General features: G+C 37.9%; 2 protein-coding genes across 5 annotated transcripts; both read left to right on the forward strand.

Moving 5' to 3' along the window:
- Positions 1-523: 523 nt before the first annotated feature.
- Positions 524-9,846, forward strand: lca5 (lebercilin LCA5). 4 transcript variants are annotated; one of them, XM_030128748.1, is made up of 11 exons: positions 524-768; positions 1,324-1,413; positions 2,168-2,256; positions 2,548-2,975; positions 4,274-4,515; positions 4,629-4,934; positions 6,080-6,217; positions 6,310-6,406; positions 6,527-6,663; positions 7,973-8,168; positions 8,315-9,846. In XM_030128748.1, the coding sequence occupies exons 4-11, from the start codon at positions 2,579-2,581 to the stop codon at positions 9,196-9,198; spliced, it is 2,397 nt and encodes a 798-aa protein (XP_029984608.1). In that variant the 5' UTR covers positions 524-768; positions 1,324-1,413; positions 2,168-2,256; positions 2,548-2,578; the 3' UTR covers positions 9,199-9,846. The 4 variants fall into 4 exon arrangements, with proteins under 4 accessions (XP_029984608.1, XP_029984610.1, XP_029984609.1 ...); XM_030128750.1 differs by having other exon boundaries at positions 2,171-2,256; XM_030128749.1 differs by having other exon boundaries at positions 524-735.
- A 211-nt stretch (positions 9,847-10,057) lies between these two features.
- On the forward strand, positions 10,058-16,564 carry fam167ab (family with sequence similarity 167 member Ab). Its single transcript, XM_030129275.1, has 3 exons — positions 10,058-10,912; positions 13,294-13,773; positions 15,507-16,564. The coding sequence occupies exons 2-3, from the start codon at positions 13,405-13,407 to the stop codon at positions 15,768-15,770; spliced, it is 633 nt and encodes a 210-aa protein (XP_029985135.1). The 5' UTR covers positions 10,058-10,912; positions 13,294-13,404; the 3' UTR covers positions 15,771-16,564.
- Positions 16,565-21,971: the final 5,407 nt, after the last annotated feature.

Consider the following 21,971-nt stretch of genomic DNA (forward strand, 5'->3'; position numbering starts at 1 on the left):
TTGATCACTATATACTTTATTTCAAAATTACATACATATGGATTTCATGATGTTATTTTAAAATGACTGAGGGATTATTTTAAGGATAGGGAACAGTATATATTATTTAATAAATACTATTCAAAGTAGTTGGCTCTCTTCTTGATCTAACTGACTTAATTTCCATCAGTGACTGAAATGTTCGGCGGCTTTTTTTTCCCCGTCAGTGATGTATCTAGTGGTATGACCAAAAATTACCATACAATTTTGAAAAGCAAATGAAGACCTATCATCCATGTCCAGATGGTTCCAGATGACAAACTGTGCAAAAACTATAACAAAATATAAGACAAATAAATGAAAGTGGCATAATCTTAAAAAAACAAAACAAAAAACACTGAAATATGTAAAGTTCCTCAAACTAAATTCTGAGACACAACTTGCTTACATTTGTCATCTACTGCAAGACTTTTTTGTTACAGCCACCCTTTAAAGGTCGTGGAAGAGCCACTGTTCGACAGCCGGTGTTACAGCGCCTCCCTGGTGGTGAAGTGGTACTGCACAGGACTGCGGTTGCCATGGTACAGCGTCAGCCGTAGGACTGGAGCTAACATCTAAGTGTGGAGCCTAAAAAGACCACAACATCTGAATGCTGTTCTTTGGCTGGCAGGGATTATTTGTCTTTCCGTTTCACTGTGGACAGTAACAGCAGTGGCTGTTTCCGAAAAGGAAGACGTCTATTCCTTTTCCCTAACGGTAGCTAATTTGGCTAAACTTCATGCTATACAGGTTAGCTCTGTTACGTTAGCTAATATTAGCCGAGAGGTCAAAACAAGTAAACCAGGTGGCTGGATGCTACAGAGATTAGCGAGAATTAAACTAAAAAAGCAAGGAAATAATCACGATAGAGAAACGATAACTTATAATTGGTAGAAGCAAACGAGGAGGTGCAACACATCCCACCTGTTGATGGTAGTTCATGTTTGCTATGCTAGCGATAATACAGTGCTATGTTCCCCGTTAGCTTTCAAGAACCTCTAATTGGCTAGCATTTTCTATTGATTGGTCCTGTTACAAAATTACGGTATTTATGTACCATAAGATTTTGTTTTAGAGCAGAGGACCTACTGTGGTGTGTAACTGCTTTAAGTAGCTCACACATTTTGTCGTTGTTATCTGGTAAAGAGTCTTAAAATACACCTGTCAACAACAGAAGGCCTGTTTTAATCCAATCTGCAGCAGGCTTGGACAGCTACTATGGCTGGAGTAAGCCTTTGAGAGTAAGCACCTGCTTGTATCTTGTCTTTGAGTTTGTGACCCGACAACATGTCTTTATTTTCTCAGATATAGTGAACAGGGGGCCAGTAACGACAAGATAAACCCATGATGATGATGTGCACATGATCATGGCAGATAGGGAGAAAAGTACATGTGGTGAGTAAATGTTACTTTACCTTTCTGTCCAGATATATGCATTATTTATACATGCTCAATGTAATGTTAATCGGGATGGTGCTTTTATTGAGATTTGCCAAGTTATTAGTCCCACTTAGTCTGTTTTGTCAGTGGGAAAATAATAAATACTTGTATGACCTTCTCGGTTATAAAATAATTTCCCTCTATGTGACAATGTTAAGATCTAATGCAACAAACCACAACTCAGAACAGATTAGTTTATAGTTGTACAAGCTCTTTTAATGGTCTTTACTATATCATGATGTTTTTGTTTGTACTGGGATTGACACACACATTTGACCATCAGTTGGTCTTGTTAATGTCACAGTTTATTTAAGTACTAAGTGCACTGGTTTACCTTCAAATGCTATTGAAACAAATGTTAATACATACATTTTTGTGGAAGTTCTGGATTATATTTTTATTTTTCAAGTTTATTAAGATTGTTAAATAATCTATTCAAAAGCGTGTATGTAATGTAGATTTGTCACCATTTCTGGATAAAATATGTGCATCATCATAATAATAAATTGTTGATTAAATCAAGTCAAAAAGTCAATGATTTTCCCACAGTAAGTACATCTCCTGGAACATATAACACACATACTGTGTGAGAGTGGCATGGTGTATCAATTACACAACAGTTTATCTACAATTAATAGAATAACTAAAGATCTTACATTGACTTGTTTTTTTGTTTTTTAATTTTCTCTCTTTTTTTTTCTTTATTCAGCAGTCTCTGAATATGTCTACATATGCAGCTTATTGCAGTCGGGCATTAAAATTGGCCATTTAATGAATCACTGGAGCACATGGGAGCAGGTGAGTATTTTGCATGAATGGGTAGTGGTGTGGAATAGCAATGCAATACATTACTCAGTCACATGGAAAATTCTATCTCATGTGAGTTGTTGCTTAGAGACCAAGATACACAATACCAAAAACCAGAGAGAAACCAGTTGGCTGTTGGCTACTGTTGCTCTTATCTTATGATTTGGAGGATTGATTTTAGATTTTTTAACCAGTTTGCTTCATATACATGATAAGGTCAGTAAATTATTTTTATGAAATTCAAAGTCTTCTCTCTCTTTTTTCTGTCTCTGGGCTTTAAAGTCAGCACATAGTGTCTTCTCAAAGTAACAAGATGGAATCTGAAAACACCACTCACCAGTTCGAAGACAACAGAGATGTTCATCTAAGTCGCCAGTCTCTGCAGAGTACAAAGACAGATTCCCGGGCATCATCTTCTCAAAAACAGATATGCAACAAGAACTCCAATGACAAGATCAGGGATGAAGAAGAAAAGGAGGATTACGTAGAGAGTAGGTCTAAAACTCGGATCTGGCATCCGGACCCAGATAGGGACCAAATTTCAGATGATGGACGGAAAAGTGCTGGATCTTTTTACTCGGATGACTATGAGAATGAGTCTCCCTCAGAGCGCTCACTCTCACCGTACTCCCGGTCTCGAACCCCATCCCCTATTCCTAAAAGAAGTGTGCGTGGAAAGAGGAATTCTACCAGCCCCCTGTATAAGACAGGTATGTTAAATAAGGAAAGGACAGTCTCTGATCTGAACAAATCAACTATGAATGGAGTAAACCTGAGTCACATTAAAAGAAGTACAGCCTTTTATTCTTTTAGTTTGTTCTTCTGTCCAGGTGATGGCAGTGTAGGGCAGAATTTTATCTTCTATATGGTCCCTGAGGAACAAAACCCATTTGTGGCCAGTTTTTATTTAAATCAGTATTAAAACATTTTTTTGCTATCCCGAGGCCAGTTTGGATACTATTGAAGATCATATTTTATTGATATCCTCTTGAGACACAGCAATGCATTTTTGTCCTCTGTAGGGGACAAGTTATGAAACTTGTCCCCTGCAGAGGACAGTAACTATGAAGTTTTACTTAAGCTGTCCACTGCAAATGACATTACATTAAAAAAAAAGAATAAAATATGAAAAGACTTGCCATTCAAGACAATTATTTAATGTAAACAGACAGAACCTTTACTTTCCTGGGTCTCAGGAGAATAATTATGTGAAAGAATTAGTATTAGTAGATCGATGTAATATGCAATACTCATGTCAACATGTTTGAGTCCTGAGCAAAGACATTTACTGTCATTAACCCATAAAGACCCAAACAGCCAATACCATCTACTGATGTAACTGTTCAATACCTGTTGATTCACTAATCCTGTCACTACATGTCAATAATTGGTGTAAAATACAGTTTATCGTCTTTTCATGGTCATCAGATATGACCCATTTGGATGTTCAGAGGCTCCGTAGTGAATGTGGAAACACTGTCATTTTCAACAACATTGATTCACCAGTAAAATCCATGGCGTTGGATCAGTGACAGTGGATGAACACACTAGGTTTATGTTCAGTTAATGTTATATTTTGTTGAAAAAGTCACGTTTTCTTCATTTTTCTCTGTTTCTGATATTATGATAATCAACTTCAATCTTTTATGGAGCTTTTATGAACATTTACATGGTCAGTGAATTAAATCTAAGAAAATACCTGATTTTTATTGAAAAAATGAAAAATATAGAGGATAATATTACAATAAATGGTGATAAATAACTTAATAAAGGATAAACAGAGTGAAAAATTAATTTGGGAACTGCCACAAAAGTAGCTCTGGGTCTTTATGGATTAATGACAGTTGTCTCTAAGCAATACATATGTGAAGGACACACAGTATGTGCTGAACAGATCTTATCATAGGAAATGTTGCCTTATTTTTGTTGATATCGACAGGACTTTATGGGTTACAAATTGAATAATATGAATAACATTGAATAACATGTAACTTTCTGTGATTTGCAGGTGGTGTGGTGCGCCGGGGTGCACCTCGCCCACAGCGTCCTGGCGGCCAACACATGCCCCAACAGCATCGTAGAGGAGTCCGCTCACAAAGTAAAGAATCCTTACCTCCTAAAGACCTGGACCTGGTGACTAAACGAATGCTTTCAGCCCGCCTGCTGAAAATTAATGAATTGCGTAATGCTCTTGTTGAGCTTCAGCAACGCACTGATGAGCTGCAGAAGGAAAATCGAATACTCCGACAAGTATGTGTAGCCCTCCACTATCATTAACAAAGATGTGTTTTTAAAAAAAAATGTATTCATTATTTTTAATACAGTGGCAGTTTGATATATTTCTGCTTTTTTTGATGCTGCAGCTCCAGGTACGTCAAGAGAAGGCTCTGCAGCGCTATGATGACACAGAAAGTGAGATTTCCCAGCTGATATCACGCCACTCCAATGAGACCCATGTTCTACGTGAGCGGCTCAGGCGCACTCAGGAACGTGAACGGGCTGTCGAGCGGCGGTTGAAGGACAGTGAAGAGCAGCTGCAGAGAAGTAAGGCCACGATTGTTCGGCTCAAGAAGCTGGTTGACCAGAGAGAGTTGGGAGCCAGGGATGAGCTGAGTCGCAAGCTAGATGAAGAGAGGGCTCGAGGGCAAGAGGCAGAACACAAGATTAAGGTACATTTCTTGTCTGTTAAATGTATTCACCTACTCAATTTGTTGAAGCCAGTGTTTTGGTAGAGTATAGGCCGTAATTTAATATTTCACAGTACTAATGTTTTGAATAGGTCACATCATTACAGTTTTTTTTTTTTTTTTTTTAATTTAGTAGCTATTTAGTCTTTCAGTTCTTTTCGTGATATTTTATGTTTGCAAAATTCTTAGTTTTTGAGTTATTATGATGAAACACTTGAAGCTGAAAAAATGTTGAATGATATAAAGCATGGCATCAAATATGAGTTATACAAACACTCATAGTCAAATTAATTTAAAGGTCCCATACTGAGCAAAACCATTTTATTATTGCACAACATCAACCATTAACAGTGGGGCTAAACAAAGCTACACTGATTTTACTGCACTTCTATTTCATTTGATTTTATTTTGTATAGTTCATTTTTGCTTAATTTTTTTTTTTATTTTGGAACAACAGTTTATATTGCAGAGCATAACATGTATAATATCAAGAGCAGTTTTGGACCCACTGCCATGCACATATTTAATAAATTTCAATAAGTATATATATATTGGGAGAGAAAATGTGTACAAATTGACAAAAAAAAATCAGGGAGAAGGGATTAGATGAGGTTTAAAACCATAATAAATGCAGAAACAATGACAATAAGGTAAAGTCAAACTTACGGTTCAGGCTTCCATAAGATCTGGTTGTAAAGGCTGTTCATTTATGCTTTTATTTAGTTTTTGAAAACCATTTTTTAAATATTTCTTTCTTTCCCAGGTTTTCACCACTAGTTTTATTTCTGGTCTTTTTGTTAACTGTACTAAATCTGAGTCACATACAGACTTTTTGTACACTATTTATATATAGGTAAAGAGCATCAGATGTGTTAGTGACTGAGGAGCATTTCTGTCACTGAATCCTTGGTAATAAATTATAGATGTATGTTTCATAAGATTATACTTTACTTAGCTAGATGAACCATCGTTTTAGTTTATCATACATGGTCATGTAATAGGTGTAGACTTTTCAGCTCCATAAAAGCAGTCTCCATAATAACTGTCTACTATTATTTTAACCTATACTTGGCTTCAGTTTCCCTTTTGTCAGACAGCAGCTGTAAACTGCATTTGTATGTTTGAAGGAGCTGGAACGCAGCATGGAGCTGAGCACCGGCAGCTTCCACAGGCAGCTGGCTGCAGAGAAGAAGAAGACCATCAGTGCCCAGGAAGAGATCAGGACTCTGCAGGAGGAGCTGGGTCAAATGACCAATAAACTCAAGGTGCCTTTAAACTGTGGTTAAAATAGGATCTTTGTTATTGTTATTGTATATAAAGAACATTTTATGAAATATGTTAATTTATTATCTATCAGGAGAAAGAAAGAGAACTAGATGCTAAAAACATTTACGCCAACCGCATGGCAAAACCCCCACAAAGAAGAGATGCTGACACCGGCATAAAGCGAAAGGGTAAGGCTGAACTGTTGCTTGGTTGGTATCTTTAACTAAACTGTTTATGTTAATATGCGGATCTAATACACTTTCCACACTTCCAGAGTTCAGTATTTACATTGTTTGTCACACACACAGTCTCTAGCAGGAACAGCACAAAGGCAGTGCAAACAGAAGCTCGGACGTCTAGTCCAGATTTCCCCACGCCTCCCCCTGCCATCACTGATGGCAACGAGTACAGCGAATCAGCTCCTGACGATTACTTGTCACTCAAGGTAAATAGCAGTAAAATCAAGTCATCATCATCCAGTCAAAAACAGTATTAAGGGTGAGCTCGATCCAAGGCCACGACCCAATGAAGAGGAAAAAAATGTAACTTTGGAACAACAGTGTGTCACTATATGTCCTGTCTCCTCAGTTTCTTCCAAAGTTACCACTGCATCAGCTATATTCCTCAATATGTGCTAGCTACATTAGGTAGCATGTGTAGTGAGATAGGTGGCAGATAGCTGCCAAGCAACTGAAACTCATGCTTTGAAATATAGTCGCAGAAAAAATTATAGACCACCCCTTGTTTTCTTCAATTTCTTGTTCATTTTAATGCCTGGTACAACTAAAGGTACATTTGTTTGGGCAAATATAATGATAACAACAAACATAGCTCAGAGGAGTTTTATTTCAGAGCTGATATCTATCCATTTTCTATGTTTTCATGATAACCAAAATCACTTCAGTTCTTACATCAATATCTATGGCATTGTACTGGCAAAAACAGTGCTTTTAGGCATTCCATGTTTTCTTTTCTGTCTGTTTTAGTCACATGATACACACAGGAGTTAATACCTGATTGCATAACCATTGTTTCTGATGACTTTTGATGGTGTAATATTTTTTTCCGCGACTGTAGATCATATCGTTAGCCTCATAGCATAGCTGCCTAAGTCATATTTTCGGCTAAATTGTAATATCTGCATAACTTTACTCTCCTAACAATGCTGCTTCATTTTATCCAGAAATTTCAATTTGGTCAAAAATGTGACTTAGGAAATTATGCTATGAAGCTAACGATACATAAGTGGCTAATATATATGAGTGAATTTCACCTCTTTGGGTGAGATTCCTGAGGAGTTTTGGTACAGAAGTTAAATGGTAATTGTAGCTAATTGGCTAAAGTCACTTATTCCTAACTGCTGATAGAAGTTTGACATGGCCTCAGTCACAACAGTAAGTGTTGTATTGCAGAATGTACATATTGCATCTGCTATTACATATTTTGAACAAAAAATGAGGTCCATTTTACATCAATCCTTTCAACAAATAAGTCAGACAATGCACAAGCAAATTTGTGGTAATCCCCACTGTGGTGGTCTTGACCAGTCTTAAAATTAAATCCAGGACGTCTCTCAAACAGCAACACAAGACTAAGTAAAAATAGGCATGATTCAGTGATAGTCTAGAGTCCAGTTACTGTGCTTCCCTTTCCCTGATTTCTAAAGTTCATCTTTTATACTCTATTTTCAATCTGTCACCATCATTGGATTGTCATTTTCCCATCTTTTTTATTTCATATAAATTGTCTCTTTGCAGGAGTTTGACAGAGTGGGCCAACATTCAGAGATAAACGACAGGCATCAAGACCAGGAACAACAGAAGATGACTGACAGAGAACAAGGACAAGGGAGTGCCTTTGTGAAGGAGAAAGATTGTGAGAGGAGACAACCACAGCAACTGAACCAGGAGCTTAATGTATTTGAAGAGAAGACGAAGAAACAAAGAAATCGTAAGACAAGTTAACAGCATTCATACACACAGTATTTCTATTACATTTGAAAGTTGGTTTACATGTAAAATGATGTTAGAATGAAGTAAAAACGCAATAATTATAAGGAGTAATGTAACAACTTTACTTAAATTGAATTTTCGCAGAATCAGAGAAGGAAAAAGATGATGACCGAAGTAGGAGAAGTTCCTTATTCAACCAGAAGGAGGAGGAGAAAATCACAAAGCGTAGCCATGTGCAGGAGGAGGTGGAGAGGTGGAACCAGGAGGCTCTGGCCAATCAGCAAACAGCAGATGAAGCTCGGCGCAAAAAAGAACATCTCCTGGCTAAGATGCGTGAAATAGACCGCCAAAACCAGGCAGTACAGGATACTATTTTTGATGTTACAAGTCCTACTAATAATTCCTCTGGGCAGAGAAACCCTGCCACTTCAATTTTTAGCCTCACAGCAACAGAGGAGACTGCAAGTTCACTAGGTGTTACCGACAGTCGGGAGTATGGAAGGAGAAGACCAGATGTAGAGAGTGGAGGAGTCACAACAGGAATGGGGAGAAGAGCAGTCCGATCCCAAAACTCCACTGACAGCATGGCATTCGGAGCCTATGCGCCCTCGTTCGGACTTTCAGCTTCACGAGGCACTTCAAGCTTCTCTCCAACACCGCCCAAAGAGGACAGGGACTCCGCATTAGAGGCAATAGGAATATTTAGTCTCAGGAAGATGGACACGGAAAAGGAGAAAGAGACCGAAAGGGCCGGGGCAAAGGGTAGAAAGTCCAGTTTAATGCACCAACTGTTTGGTACCCTGGCCACACCTGCTGGTGACATGAACACATCCAATAAAATGGAGATGCTCAGCAGTCCTCCGCCCACCAATGGGGTGCGTTCAAGAAGGGAAGGATTAAACAGCTTCAACTCAGGGCCTTCAACTCCTCCAGCATCCTCCATAAACACCCTACATGTAGCAGATAGCAAACCTGCCATCTGTGCAATCACTTCATTTGATGAGGATATAGAGGAACTCACTTTATGAAATTCGTTTAGATTTAGTCGATCTGTTTCTAAACCAACAGTTGCAATGTGATACAGTAATTTAATTCTTCATATATAAGTGCTATTTACACACAACACTATTATTTTCTAAATCTAAGTTAAACATAATTACTCAGAAATCTTCTCAGTGTTATTTTTAACTATTTGTTGTGTTTTATTTGTAGTCAAATATAACTCCCTGATCTTGTTTTGACAGATTCATTTCATATTAGTTACACAGTTGTATTGTGAAAATATTGGCTTTTAATGCCACTTGTTCTATTCTGGTGGTATGACTGATCTGTGAACATTGTATGGTCAGGATCCAAACCCATTTGGTCTAAAACTGTACACAAAATAAAGGCATAGTAACACAAATCAGAAGGCAAACAATAGTCTCAGTGGAAGTCATATTATACTATTATCATATATTTGTAAGTAACGCTCATTGCTGGTTGTAATATACAGTGCAGCCAGTTTTTATGATCATTATTTATCACTATATGATATGACAAACTCACACCTTATTGATTTTTTTTTTTAAGTTCATGTCATTGAGGCTAGATGCTGTTGTGCAAATTAAATTATTAACTAACTATAAATAGTCACCTTTAGGTTTTCTGACCTTTTGGGTGCTATGTACAGTGGCGGAAAAAAATATTAGACCATCAAAAACAATGGTTATGCAATCAAGTACTAACTCCCCAGACAGAAAAGAAAACATGGAATGGCTCAAAGCACTGTTTTTGTCAGCACAATGCCATAGCTATTACTGTAAGAAATGAAGTGATTTTGGTTATTATCAAGAAAGCATGGAAAATGGCTAGATATCAGCTCTGAAATTAAACTGTTATGGGCTACTTTTGTTATCATTATATTTATCCAAACAAATGTACCTTTAGTTGTACCAGGCACGATAATGAACAAGAAACTGAAGAAAACAAGGGATGGTCTAATAATTTTTTCCACGACTGTATGTGAGGAAATTCTATGGTCCCAAAGTGCTAAGTGTTTGGATCTCTGAAGTCTGGATGGATGCATGTCACAATGGCAGGACTAGACTGTTGAAGACAATCAACAACTTCAGAAGTAAAGTCACTGAGAGGCTGTAACCTTTACAATTTAACTGTACTGATAAAGTGATCTGTTTATTTATTTTGTGTTATAGATATATATTGTATTCTGCAAAACAGCACTATATTCTTAAAACAGTTTATGTGGAATAAGGCATTTACTAGTGTTTATTAAGCTGTCAAAATATTTTCTATATTACTCTGATATTTGTATTTGGACATTCTTGATTATCTTTTTGTATTTATACTTCTACTTTTGTAATCTTTGTGGGGATATAACCAATGGAACTCAGTATTTAATATTTTTTGTTTCTCGTTTTAAAACAGTTGATTGTACCGTCATCGTGGTGGTTTTCTTACATGAAAATAAATGGAAGTAAATGTGCAGTTGTTGCCTGGTCTGTTAGTGAAGTGCGGCGTTCTTGCAGAGGTGTGATACAGATTCCCGGGACGTTTCCAAGCAACCAAACCCTGACGCAACCTTCCCGCCCCTCCTCCGGCGGATCGGTGCTCAAAAACAAGTGGACCGAGGAGCTGTAGCCGTGAGACCCGTGGATGATAGCCCACGACGACGGGAGCGGACCCGCAGTGGTGGTGGAGGCTGCTTACAAGTTGGACCGCAGCTGGAAGAACCCTAAAAAGGTGAATAAATGCCGCATGCGCAGTTTGATTTGCAGTCTTGTAGGTGATCCGGGTCGGCTGAGGGGCTCACCTTCGATCCTTCATCAGAAAACTCACATAAGATTAAAACTCATTTGGGAAAAAAAAAAAAAAAAAAAATGGCAGCCTATCTTTTTTTTTTTTTTTTTTTTTTTTTTTAATCTTACCTTTAACCTCAGATGCATCAGTTTCCTAAACTTGAACGCAACTTTATTTTATTGAAGAGCTTAGAATTGATAACCAGGTCGAGGTGCATTTCATTCCACCAGAACTGATGTGCACTTCTTCCTATAAACTTAACACTTTCTGTGTCCGGAACGTTACTTTACCAACTTAACACAGAACTTTGCTCATATATTAAAAGACAGAAAAGGTTGCATATGAATTACAAGCTGTTTTTCATGTGTATGAGTAGAATAGAATAGAATAGAATAGAATAGACTTTATTTGCCATTTGCACAGATACATAGCAGTATAGGCGCATTGGAATTCTTGTGCGTTTCCCTGAGTCAGAAAAGGGAGCTTGAAAAAGTACAGATAAAAAAACAAACAAAAAAAAAAAAAACGACATAAAACATAGCTAAAACCTACAAGAAAACAGTTATTGCACATGCAGCTCAGATGCACATTTGTACAAATAAAGTATGATATAAAAAGGGGTAATAGTAATAATAATAAGAGTCCTGAGAGGTAAACAAGTTATTGCACATTTGAATTAAAAGTACTGTGACAGCCAAATGTGTTAACATCCTGAGACCAAGCAATGCATTTTTGTCTCTTGTAGGGGAGTTTGAAAGCTTTACTTAAAGCTGCACTGCAAAGGACATTCCACAAAAAAAAAAAAAATCTGGAAAAAAAAACAAAAAACTGTGGCATCATACTGTTTCCAATCAAGGCAGTTATTTAATGTAAAAAGCTTTTACTTTACTGGGAGTCAGGAAGTTAAAGTTTGATGGTCAACTGTAAAAATAATACCTACATGTTTGTGAGTGTTTATTAATACTCAGCACCTCTGAATTGAAATGACTCAGAGGCAGGTTAAGCTTCAGTTCAGTAAACCACACTCTATAGTCAGAGTTGCTCTGTGGTCATGTTTGCAGACATGCTGCAAGCCCCAGTTAAGAAAAGCCAGACTTCCTATACTTCTTGGCCAGACCAGATTGGCATAGCCCTTACCACAAAATAAATTTTATTGGTGTGGCAACACTGCAGCTAAATGTTGCTGTGCAATCAAATTCTGATGTCTGTAGCCTTGAAACAGGAATTTATGACACTTTGGCACATTGGGATAATTTGGATAAAATGAACTTTTTCCAGTATTTGTTGTTAATTTCCCAAAGCTGCTTTCATATGCAGGATGTAAATTTGGGTTTCCTGTGGGTTTGTTCAAAAGTGACTCAACAATGTTCAAACTACATCAATAGAAAGTTAATGAAAGTAAAAGTAGGGTCTAAAAAGTGTTTCTCTGGAGAGATCTTTTGCCGTCATTTATCTTTATGCTGTTGTCATGACTGTTTATTGTAAAACACATGCACACATTTCTCATCCATGTAAACATCTTAGCTTTGCAGTTTGTATTGACCATCTGAACCACTTCCTTACTGTACACGATGGTCTTAAACTCTTTAAAAATGCATGTGCCATAGATTTTCCTCCTCTTCCACTGGCCATCTATAACAACGTGGTCTCCAGAGACATAACAGATTCCTGCAGAGAATAGAAGACGATCCATTGAGCTGCTCTGCACAGTCAGAGGTCTATTTTACCTTGCAAAACAGCCAAGCCTATCATTAGATACAAGGGCAATGACTTCACTGCTGGTCTGCTGTGCCCATTATGGAATAACTGAGTGCTTTAAGAATCTGTAAGAGGACACTGAGCTGAAAGCCAGCTTTTGCTGCTGCCCGTTGTACCAGAATGTGGGTTTGCTATATCATTTAAGAAGCTGTATTATAGATTTATTTTGCATCTTTATTGCAAGACTTTCCTGTGGGCTTTTGGGGGGAAATGCAAAGGAGTGGTGCATGTGTTGCCTTAAAAAGAGCAACACTATCTACCACTGTACATAACTGCCAGTCTTCTGTCACTTCAGGTTGGTAAAGGCAATAAGCCCCGAGGACAGGAGGTGGAAAATTGCAGATTCATTTACAGTGCATGTGTCGTTGCCATGGAGACGGTCTGTTCCTGTTAAAAAACCAGGAGCTGTGTTTCCCGATGTGCTGATCTTTTATTATCTGATGAGTGAGGAACTAAATGCCAAATATAAACTCAGAGACATAATTTTTTTAGTTTGTCTGCTGTTGCTTGGAAATAGTTGTATAAGTAATAAATGTTTTACACTTTACTTCTGTTCTCCTCCACAGATGCTACCAAATTAATTATGGGCGCAAAAATGATCCGTTGACTCACCTGAATAAGTGGAGTCAGAGCATACAGGTCATCAGCGTTAAAAAAGGTCCACAAATTATTTATTCATGATGGATACTCCTTCAGCTCCTCACATCACTGTGGACAGGGTCAGTGTCATAGAAGAAGCAGAATGTGCAGAAGATGCGGATTTCTCCACCGATGACCACCTCATGAACCTAAAAGCCTTGACAGAGAAGTTAAGACTGGAGACCAGGAGACCTTCTTACCTGGAGTGGAAAGCCAGAGTGGAGGCAGAAAAGTTCAGGGAGACAAGAACTGGGAACGGCCAGCTGCAAGTGGAGGCTGAAGGGAACGTAGTCACACCTAATGAGGCTGTAATGAAGTCGAAAGTGGTTCAATGTAAGCTGTCATCAGGTGTACTGAAGGGATTTGGAAACATCGATGAGGCCCTCAGTTGGCTCAGAAGAGAACTGGTGAGACACTTTAACACTTAAAGACCTAGAACTATTTGTTTGTATTATCTTCTGCATTTTGCTTTCTTCAGTGAAAATCTGGTATTTTCCTATATTTACAGTCACAAAAAAAAATTATCAGACCACCCTTGTTTTCTTCAATTTCTTGTTCATTTTAATGTCTGGTACAACTAAAGGTACATTTGTTTGGACAAATCTAATGATAACAACAAGAATAGCTCATAAGAGTTTAATTTAAGAGCTGATATCTAGTCATTTTCCATGGTTTTCTTGATAATAACCAGAATCACTTCAGTTCTTACACAGTGCTTTTAGGCATTCCATGTTTTTTTGTTTTTTTTTCCAATCTGTTTTAGTCACATGATACACACAGGCGTTAGGACTTGATTGCATAACCATTGTTTTTGATGACTTTTGATGGTCTAATAATTTTTTCCGCGACTGTAATTCAGCGATAATATAGATGTTCATAAAAGCTCAGAGTACATTTAAAGGCTGTTTTATCAAAACAGAGAAAACTTGAAAATGTGACTCTTTCAGCAAAATATATCATTAACTGAATGTAAAAACAAACATCGACAATCAATACTGTTTGTACTGGAAAAAAGTTTTCGAAACACCCTTAAAATTTTACACCATCTACAATTTTATCATGGAATATTTGTGGAAACATCTTTTTTGTGTTTCAAAAGATGTGGCTGCATCAGACAGACACAAACAAATGCAAATGATTTGCACTGATATTGTTAACAAGAAACAATAACAAAACTAAATACTTGACAGTTTCAATGTCGTGCACTGAATGTGTTTTCATTATCTTGGTGAAACATTCAGTTTTGACCTCGACAGGGCATGTGCAGAAGGGAGCATGTGGGTTTGGAGAATGGAAAAACACTTGGCAGAGTTCAAAGACTTAAGAGTGATTCTTGTAACTGATCACAAATGCATGGGATGTCCAAAAACTTCTTCCACCACTATACATGAGTACATACTGGTGAATTAGTGTTGCACTAGATGACAGCGTTTCCACTTTCACTGTGGAGCATCTGAATGTCCAAAAAGACCATATCTGATGCCAATCAAAAGATGTGAAACTGCATTTTACACAAACTGCTACAGTGTACTGATATAAATGGTGCAAAAGTTACTAAACATTTTAGATTAGGAGATGCTTTCAGTCACCAGTGGCTATTAAGATCTGTGAGGGCAAAATTTCCCAAAAAATGGCAACATACTGAATATGTGAGATTAACTACACACGTTTTTTTTTTTTTTTTTACATTTTCAATTTAAAGAGCTTATTTTGCCAGTTAAACATGCTGTTTCCAGCCAATCAGAATTTAATCCATACATTGTCTAATTACTTGCCAGATAAATCCTATTAGCGTTAGTAGATGGGATTGATTTGGATTCAGGGAATGACATCAGATGTGTCTTACGCACAGTTTCTGCAAGTGTAATAATTTTTCCTCTGCACACATTCACTCATGCTTTGGACTGAACACACAAAGAGGCACTAGCAGAATCCTTCGCACAGTTTGTGGCCAACAATGTTTTGCACAAAAACAGCAGACAAGACAGGGATTTGCACATAGACAGTAAACGAGTTAGAGAATTATGCTGAGAGTTTGTAGATGTCCCACTGTGAGTTTTCTTTTCATGTTGTTACACAAAAAGTACAGAATTCATAAACCTCCAGTGCATCCAGTCAGTCATTCTGTCCCTCTTTGCAGATGGACATGCGCTTGCAGGACCAACAGTTGGCAAGGCAGCTCATGCGTCTCCGGAATGACATCAACAAGCTCAAGATTGAGCAAACGTGCCACCTTCATCGCCGGATGCTCAATGACGCCACCTTTGGCCTTGAGGAGCGGGACGAGCTGTCAGACCTTCTGTGTGAGTGCCCCGTCACCCCGGGCCTCGGCCTCTCGGCGCCCCTGCGACTCATTGGTGTCACCAAGATGAACATTAACTCTCGCCGCTTCTCGCTCTGTTAGTGGCAGCAATAGCGCTTCAGGATGGAGAACAGGCTCTCATGCATCCACCAATAATCACCATTTATTAGATAGTGGTGGAAACCCTTTGTGCATTTCAGGCTGGTTCATAGATGATGTGAGGATCAACCTAGAAGTTAACCCTGCCCTTCAGCCTGTAATCTGACACTTTTAGATCATGTATATTATTTAGCAAGAAAAATGTGCATTTAAGGAGCTCCTTTGCACAGCATGTAGTGCTTTTAGAAACTATATATGGTAGCTATAAACAGAAAACTCGCAGCGTATTTGAGACATTACTGAGAATTAAATATTTCAGTTTGTTAAATAATCTTTAATGAATCAATGTTGTTTATTCCTTTAAATCTGTTTTTAAAGTTATATTATCTACTCAGTATACTTTGGGTGAATTCTAGGCTGGATTTGTCAAGCACAGATTGAATATTAGAAAATATTTTTACTGTAAACATACTTTTGTTTTATGTTTTGTGGCAAGAAATTCACAGCCTGGAAAGATAACAATGTTTTATGTTTTTGAAGAGATGCCTTAATATTCAGAGATTGTACACCATATATCCAATAAGGAGTACCATGTAGTAAACATATATACGTTTGTATATTTGATGGCTTGTTTAATTTATGGTAGATGTTTTTTTCTTAAATGTAAAGGTTGATTATTGAGTTTCAGCCTAGAGGTCTTCATTTGAGATGGCATTGTCTGTTTGGAACAAAACTGAACGCAGTTGAATGGAAAAAACACTAAATTAAAATGTACCTACATCTCTGTTTGTACCAAATGGCATCATTATGTGGGTTTCTTTGTCTTATGTTGGCAGTTACATGTAATGAGAGGTTATCATTCCTAACTCATCTTTCAAATGAGAATTATCCAAACAGAAAATGTAAGTTGAGTCTGTGCACAGGCCACATGACCGAGAAGAAGGAGTTACGTGGTATTAGATGACACTTTTGTAGGCCAGGAGCTGTACAAGGATCCAAAGAGTTGCACTCTGTGGTCAAATGAATTATGGAATTTTCGAAGAATTTCCCCTAAAAGTTAAGACTAGATCCTGGTAAAGACAAGTTATTCACAAAGTATTTTAACCTTTACACTGACTTGAATATTGTCCAAATGCTGAAAGACACGGGAATGAAACTGTACAAATAAAATGGTTCCGAGAGAACATTTGAACAGCTTTATCTTGTCATATTAAAAGTATTAAAATTATGTTAAATGAACATAAATAGTTAAATAGTACATTACACCATATCTGAACAGATACACTGCACATGAAAAGGCCTTTTTCAGCCTATCACCATGCAGCGCTGCATTATGTAATTATGGTGCAATATGTTATAATGTAATAATTTTTCACCTCATTAAGTAATAACGCCGCACTTTGTCAGTAATACTTACTTAGTTCATCTTTTGTCTCTAGCTTGCAAACACATTCTCCATTATAATGAATACAGTTACATTTGACTAAGGTTTGACCAATGAAACATCCTACTTGTTTTTTTTTAATTAATTCTAATTAAGCTGGAATGCTTAATGATGTTCTGCTGGTATGAGTTTTTTCCAATTAAGGCATCAATGTCAATGGTTTTTTGATGGTTTATTACGTAAGACACAAAATAATTACATTTTCTCAAAAAAAAAAACCCAAAAAAACAAAAAAAGTGCTACACTTGTATTTTGTAATAACTGTTGCAATATGTAAAAAGTTATTACAAAATGATGCATAGTTTATTACAAAATGCGTTAAAGAATTTTGAGGTGATGAGGTGAAAAATTACTGCATTATTACATATTGCACCATAATTACATAATGCGGCACTGCACACCTTTACTGTTAAGAATTGCCTCTTCATTTTTTAAATCAACTAATCACATCTTGGAGACCTGCTTGTTTGCTCAGGGTTTCTTTGGGAATTTGCTAAATTACTCTTAAGTACAAGAGACGCTACCATGTCACTGAGAGTACTCTTAGAATATTTGGGAATACAGCCCTGATATATACACAGCCTGGCCAGACCAATAGTTACGCCTGAATTTAACTAAGTAGGTAGTCCACTGGATATTCACTGCTGTGATTCATGCGTTTTAGCTGCAACGAGTTCTTAAACCCTAACGGATGCAGTGAGGAGCTTCTCCTTTCTTAAAAGAGTGATACTTTGCTTTTTTTTTTTTTTTTAAATGGCATTATGCATTTTAAAAGATTTCGCTGTGGTCTACATAAACTGTAAACGCTCTGCTTGGATCTGAATTCTTCATTAATTCAACTCCACAGGACCATCTTCAACCCTACTCCAAGTAATGACACCAGAAAGGTCGTTTTGAGCGCTGGCCCTTTAAATGCAAAAGAGCCACTTCAGGGCCCACCCCTCCAGGTTGTTGACTGTGCTGCTCTGTCCCGTTCAACCAACAACCGAACATTTTAGGTAATCGGCTCAAAGTTTGGACATATTTACAGTATGGACTACAACTGCTGCTGCTGACAAACAATTATGTCGTACTCGGAGAAATGTTCGTCGGAAGTCTTGACCTTGTATGTGTAAATGTCGTGACGTAACTAGTTATAGACTAAACAAATTAAGCAGGAAGAAATCCACTAGTTTTTTGCCAAAATGAATATAGCAGCACCTGGAGGGTTCAAATTCAAACTTTTTTGAATTATTAGGGTCCCCAAATACACAAATAAATGAACCAAACACTGACAAAAGTGGGTTTAGCAAAATATAACCCCTTTAAACAAACTGTGTTGCAATGGAAAAAGGTCATGTGGTCTGATAGGTCCAGATTAACTCTGTGTTCCAGAGTGACGAGCGCATTGTGGTGAGAAGAGAGGCAAATGAAGGGATTACCCATCATGCCCAGTGCCTTCAGTAGAAGCCTCTGGGGGCAGTGTTATGATCTGGGGTTGATTCAGTTGGACAGGTCTACGTTCAGTAATGTGTCCATAAAATATTAAGAGTTGTTCAGGGAGCATAAAACATCATTTTCACACATGGATTGGCCCCCATTGAGAGTCTTGTACTGGAGAAGACGTTACGAAGTGGTCCGATGCTCTTTACTTCAAGACAAGATCTTGGCATAAAATGAACGCAACTATGGGTGGAAATAAATGCTGTGATATTTGTTGTGATGTTGCACAAGCATTATGTGGCAGAACTGACAGGAGAGTGGTGTAGATTACAGTACAGTCTAAACAAAACCAGGTTTAAGGCTCGGACACACTTGAACATTTGCATTGTTTACCATCATACAGTACAGACAGCCTAAAGATAGTGTATACAATGGCGTTTTCCATCTCAGACATTACATAAGCTTGTTGTACTAACACAATACATGGCCTTTGTCTACTTTTCAATGTTCCTCAACATCCAGACACAATATATTCGAGCACCTGGCAAGAAAATAACTGCAGCGTAAACTTGATCTGTGCTTTTAACCCTGCAATTGAACTGAACAAACCCTAAAAACTGGTTTGGTCAAACTTGATACACTGAATGCATTGTTCTTTGTAGTGTTGTCGAATTGTTCAGGAAATATAAATGATCATCCAAAATATGGGTTTGTTGCTTTTAAACACTGTTGATTTTTTTTTAAGTGATAAAACCTGTTTCTCACAGGCAGGGTAAGAAGGGAGTCTTTCATCAGCACACTTAACAGTATTAATGTGCTTACTGAACCTCAACCCATAAAGACCCAGTGTTACTTTTGTAGCAGTTCCAAAATATTTTGTTCTTTATATTTAACATGCCTTAAGTGATTTATCCCAATTTGTTATGACATAATCCTCTGTATTTTTGCATTTTTTCAGTGAACGTCAGATATGTTCCTATATTCAATTTACTGATCATGTGGATGTTCATAAGAGCTCAGATTAAAGTTGAGGGTTACTATATCAGAAACATAGAAAACTGAATAAAAAGAGACTTTTTGAGTCAAATCTATCATTAACTGAACATAAACCAAGTGTCTCCATCCACTGTCATTGATCCAACTCCATGGGTTTTACTGGTGAATCAATGTTGCAAAAGATGACAGTGTTTCATGTTCACTACGGAGCCTCTGAACATCCAAATGGGTCATATCTGATGACCTTGAAAAGATGAAAAACTGCATTTTACACCAATTATTTACATATATTCCTAGCAGGGGTCACCAATCCTGAACCTTGAGGGCTGTTATACTGCATGTTTTAGATGTTTCCCTCCTCAAGCACACCTAACGGTCGTGATCAGGATATTGCAGAGCTTGATCATCGGCTTATCATTTGAATCAGGTGTGTTGGAAGAGGGATACATCTAAAACATCCAGGATACCGGCCCTCGAGGACCAGGATTGGTGACCCCTGATTCATAGGATTAGTGGTTCAAAAGTTATTAAACAATTTACATCAGTAGATGGTTTTGGTCGTCAGTAGCTGTTTGGGTCTTTATGGGTTGAACATGCACATTAAGAAGCTTAGATACTGAATCAGTCATCTTCTGAAGGTAGCTGCTTACCACAAAAAATGCTTCTTTGACATTCTAAAGGCTTTATTCAACAAAATGTAAATATCTGCCATAATTCTATCAAACACCTTTTCCCACTAATGAGCCTCTGTCATTTCTGCCCTGTTTTTGTTTTCCAGATACGGGGCAGAAATGACAGAGGCTCATTTGGGGGGAAAAGTGCCATACGTTCACACCACACCGTTGACCTTGTGTAAACAGTTGTGATAAAGCTCAGGTTCCCCACTGTTTTGGGTGTTTGTGAAGACATGAGCACAGGGGCCATGGGTTTTTGCGTGTGAGAATCAATGTGCCCCGCTTGCTGATCCCCGTGTCCCTCTCCATCTGGAGGGCCTGAAGTGGCATGTCATGAATGACTTTTGCTGAGCCTGAGATTTTCATGCATGAGTTCCAGCTTTATGTGGGTTTGTCGCTGCTGAAAGCCACAGCTCCTTTTGACAGAAAGGCTGCCAAAGGGGGCCATTGCTTACATTTTCTATCAAACGACAGGTCATCAAGGCATCCTCACTGGATTTTCAAACACTCAGAAGTGCTTATTGATAATACTGTCACAGTCATACTATTTTCCATAAAACAATCAATTTCAGGCCATATTTTACTTCAGGGAAAGAACCAAACACTTCTTTGTGCTTGCTCAGGTCTCTGGTTTGCGCAGCAGCTGCCCTTAGTGTTCGCCATTTTATGAATTTCATGCTTAAATCATCTCATTTGCATAAGAAAATGACTTGACAGGCATAAAATCAGGCGTTATCTCTGCTGTTGAACCATGACGACCAGATACTGTATCAAAGTACACAGTCCTGACATCAAACCGAGGCCATGTCAAGGGCTTAAATAACCTGTTGCTCATAGGTAAAGATAAAAATGAAAGAAGATGGCCTCTGCAGTTTAACAGATGAATGTATAAGACTTCCTCTGCTCTTACTATGTAACTGCCATTCTGTCTTCACAGTACAGATGTGACACCCCAAAAAAACACTTCTTTCCATGACTGTGCTGGAAATTCAAGCATGAATGGGTGACAGAGAGAAGCCTCACCAAGGTGAACCACAGGGCGATGCTGGCGAGAATCCCAGACAGTGTCACATGCTGCGCTTTTATGCAAGACTCTCTCAGCACATCTCATTCCAGTATTTACTGTAAAGATGCCATTTGAGGAGCTATGGTGAAGAAGAGAGAGAGAGGGTCATTTTATGGATAGTTTAATCCACCTTTCCCGTTGAGTTTTGGATTTTGGTTTTGGTGATGTTATGGAGAAATATTGTGACGATTCCCAGAACTAAACAGACAATGCAAAAAATATGTGACCAGCAGTAGCAGACCTTTTTAATGCATTGGTACTGAAATAAGAGCTGAATTATGCTGTTACCTCTGGGAGAACAAGGCACATTGTAGACATATGAGTCTTTATGCTTGACCACACCATTAACCCCCTGGTGTTGAGGACACTGACTCCACTTGTGATGATTTTTGGAGAATACGTGATCATATATATCATTGCACATCATTAGGTCAGAGGAATAATGGCCTCACTCTCTGACACATGGACTGAAAACAGCTTTTAATCTATAGTTTTGTCTGCAGGAAAATGTACAAAAAAATCTCCTGGTTCAGAGGCATTTTCACCTTTTTAATAGTGTTGCTTATATTTTGATAAACCGGCTTATGTTGGTCTTATATGCA

This window comes from Sphaeramia orbicularis, chromosome 24 (genome assembly GCF_902148855.1).
Source record: "Sphaeramia orbicularis chromosome 24, fSphaOr1.1, whole genome shotgun sequence".
Lineage (NCBI taxonomy): Eukaryota > Metazoa > Chordata > Actinopteri > Kurtiformes > Apogonidae > Sphaeramia > Sphaeramia orbicularis.

Excerpts from the sequence above, each read along its gene's own strand:
- lca5 (XM_030128748.1), top strand. The coding sequence starts at position 2,579 with ATGGAATCTGAAAACACCACTCACCAGTTCGAAGACAACAGAGATGTT. Across the intron at positions 6,407-6,526 it reads CACCGGCATAAAGCGAAAGG|TCTCTAGCAGGAACAGCACA; the intron begins GTAAGGCTGAAC and ends TCACACACACAG. Across the intron at positions 8,169-8,314 it reads GACGAAGAAACAAAGAAATC|AATCAGAGAAGGAAAAAGAT; the intron begins GTAAGACAAGTT and ends GAATTTTCGCAG.
- fam167ab (XM_030129275.1), top strand. The coding sequence starts at position 13,405 with ATGATGGATACTCCTTCAGCTCCTCACATCACTGTGGACAGGGTCAGT. Across the intron at positions 13,774-15,506 it reads GTTGGCTCAGAAGAGAACTG|ATGGACATGCGCTTGCAGGA; the intron begins GTGAGACACTTT and ends CCCTCTTTGCAG.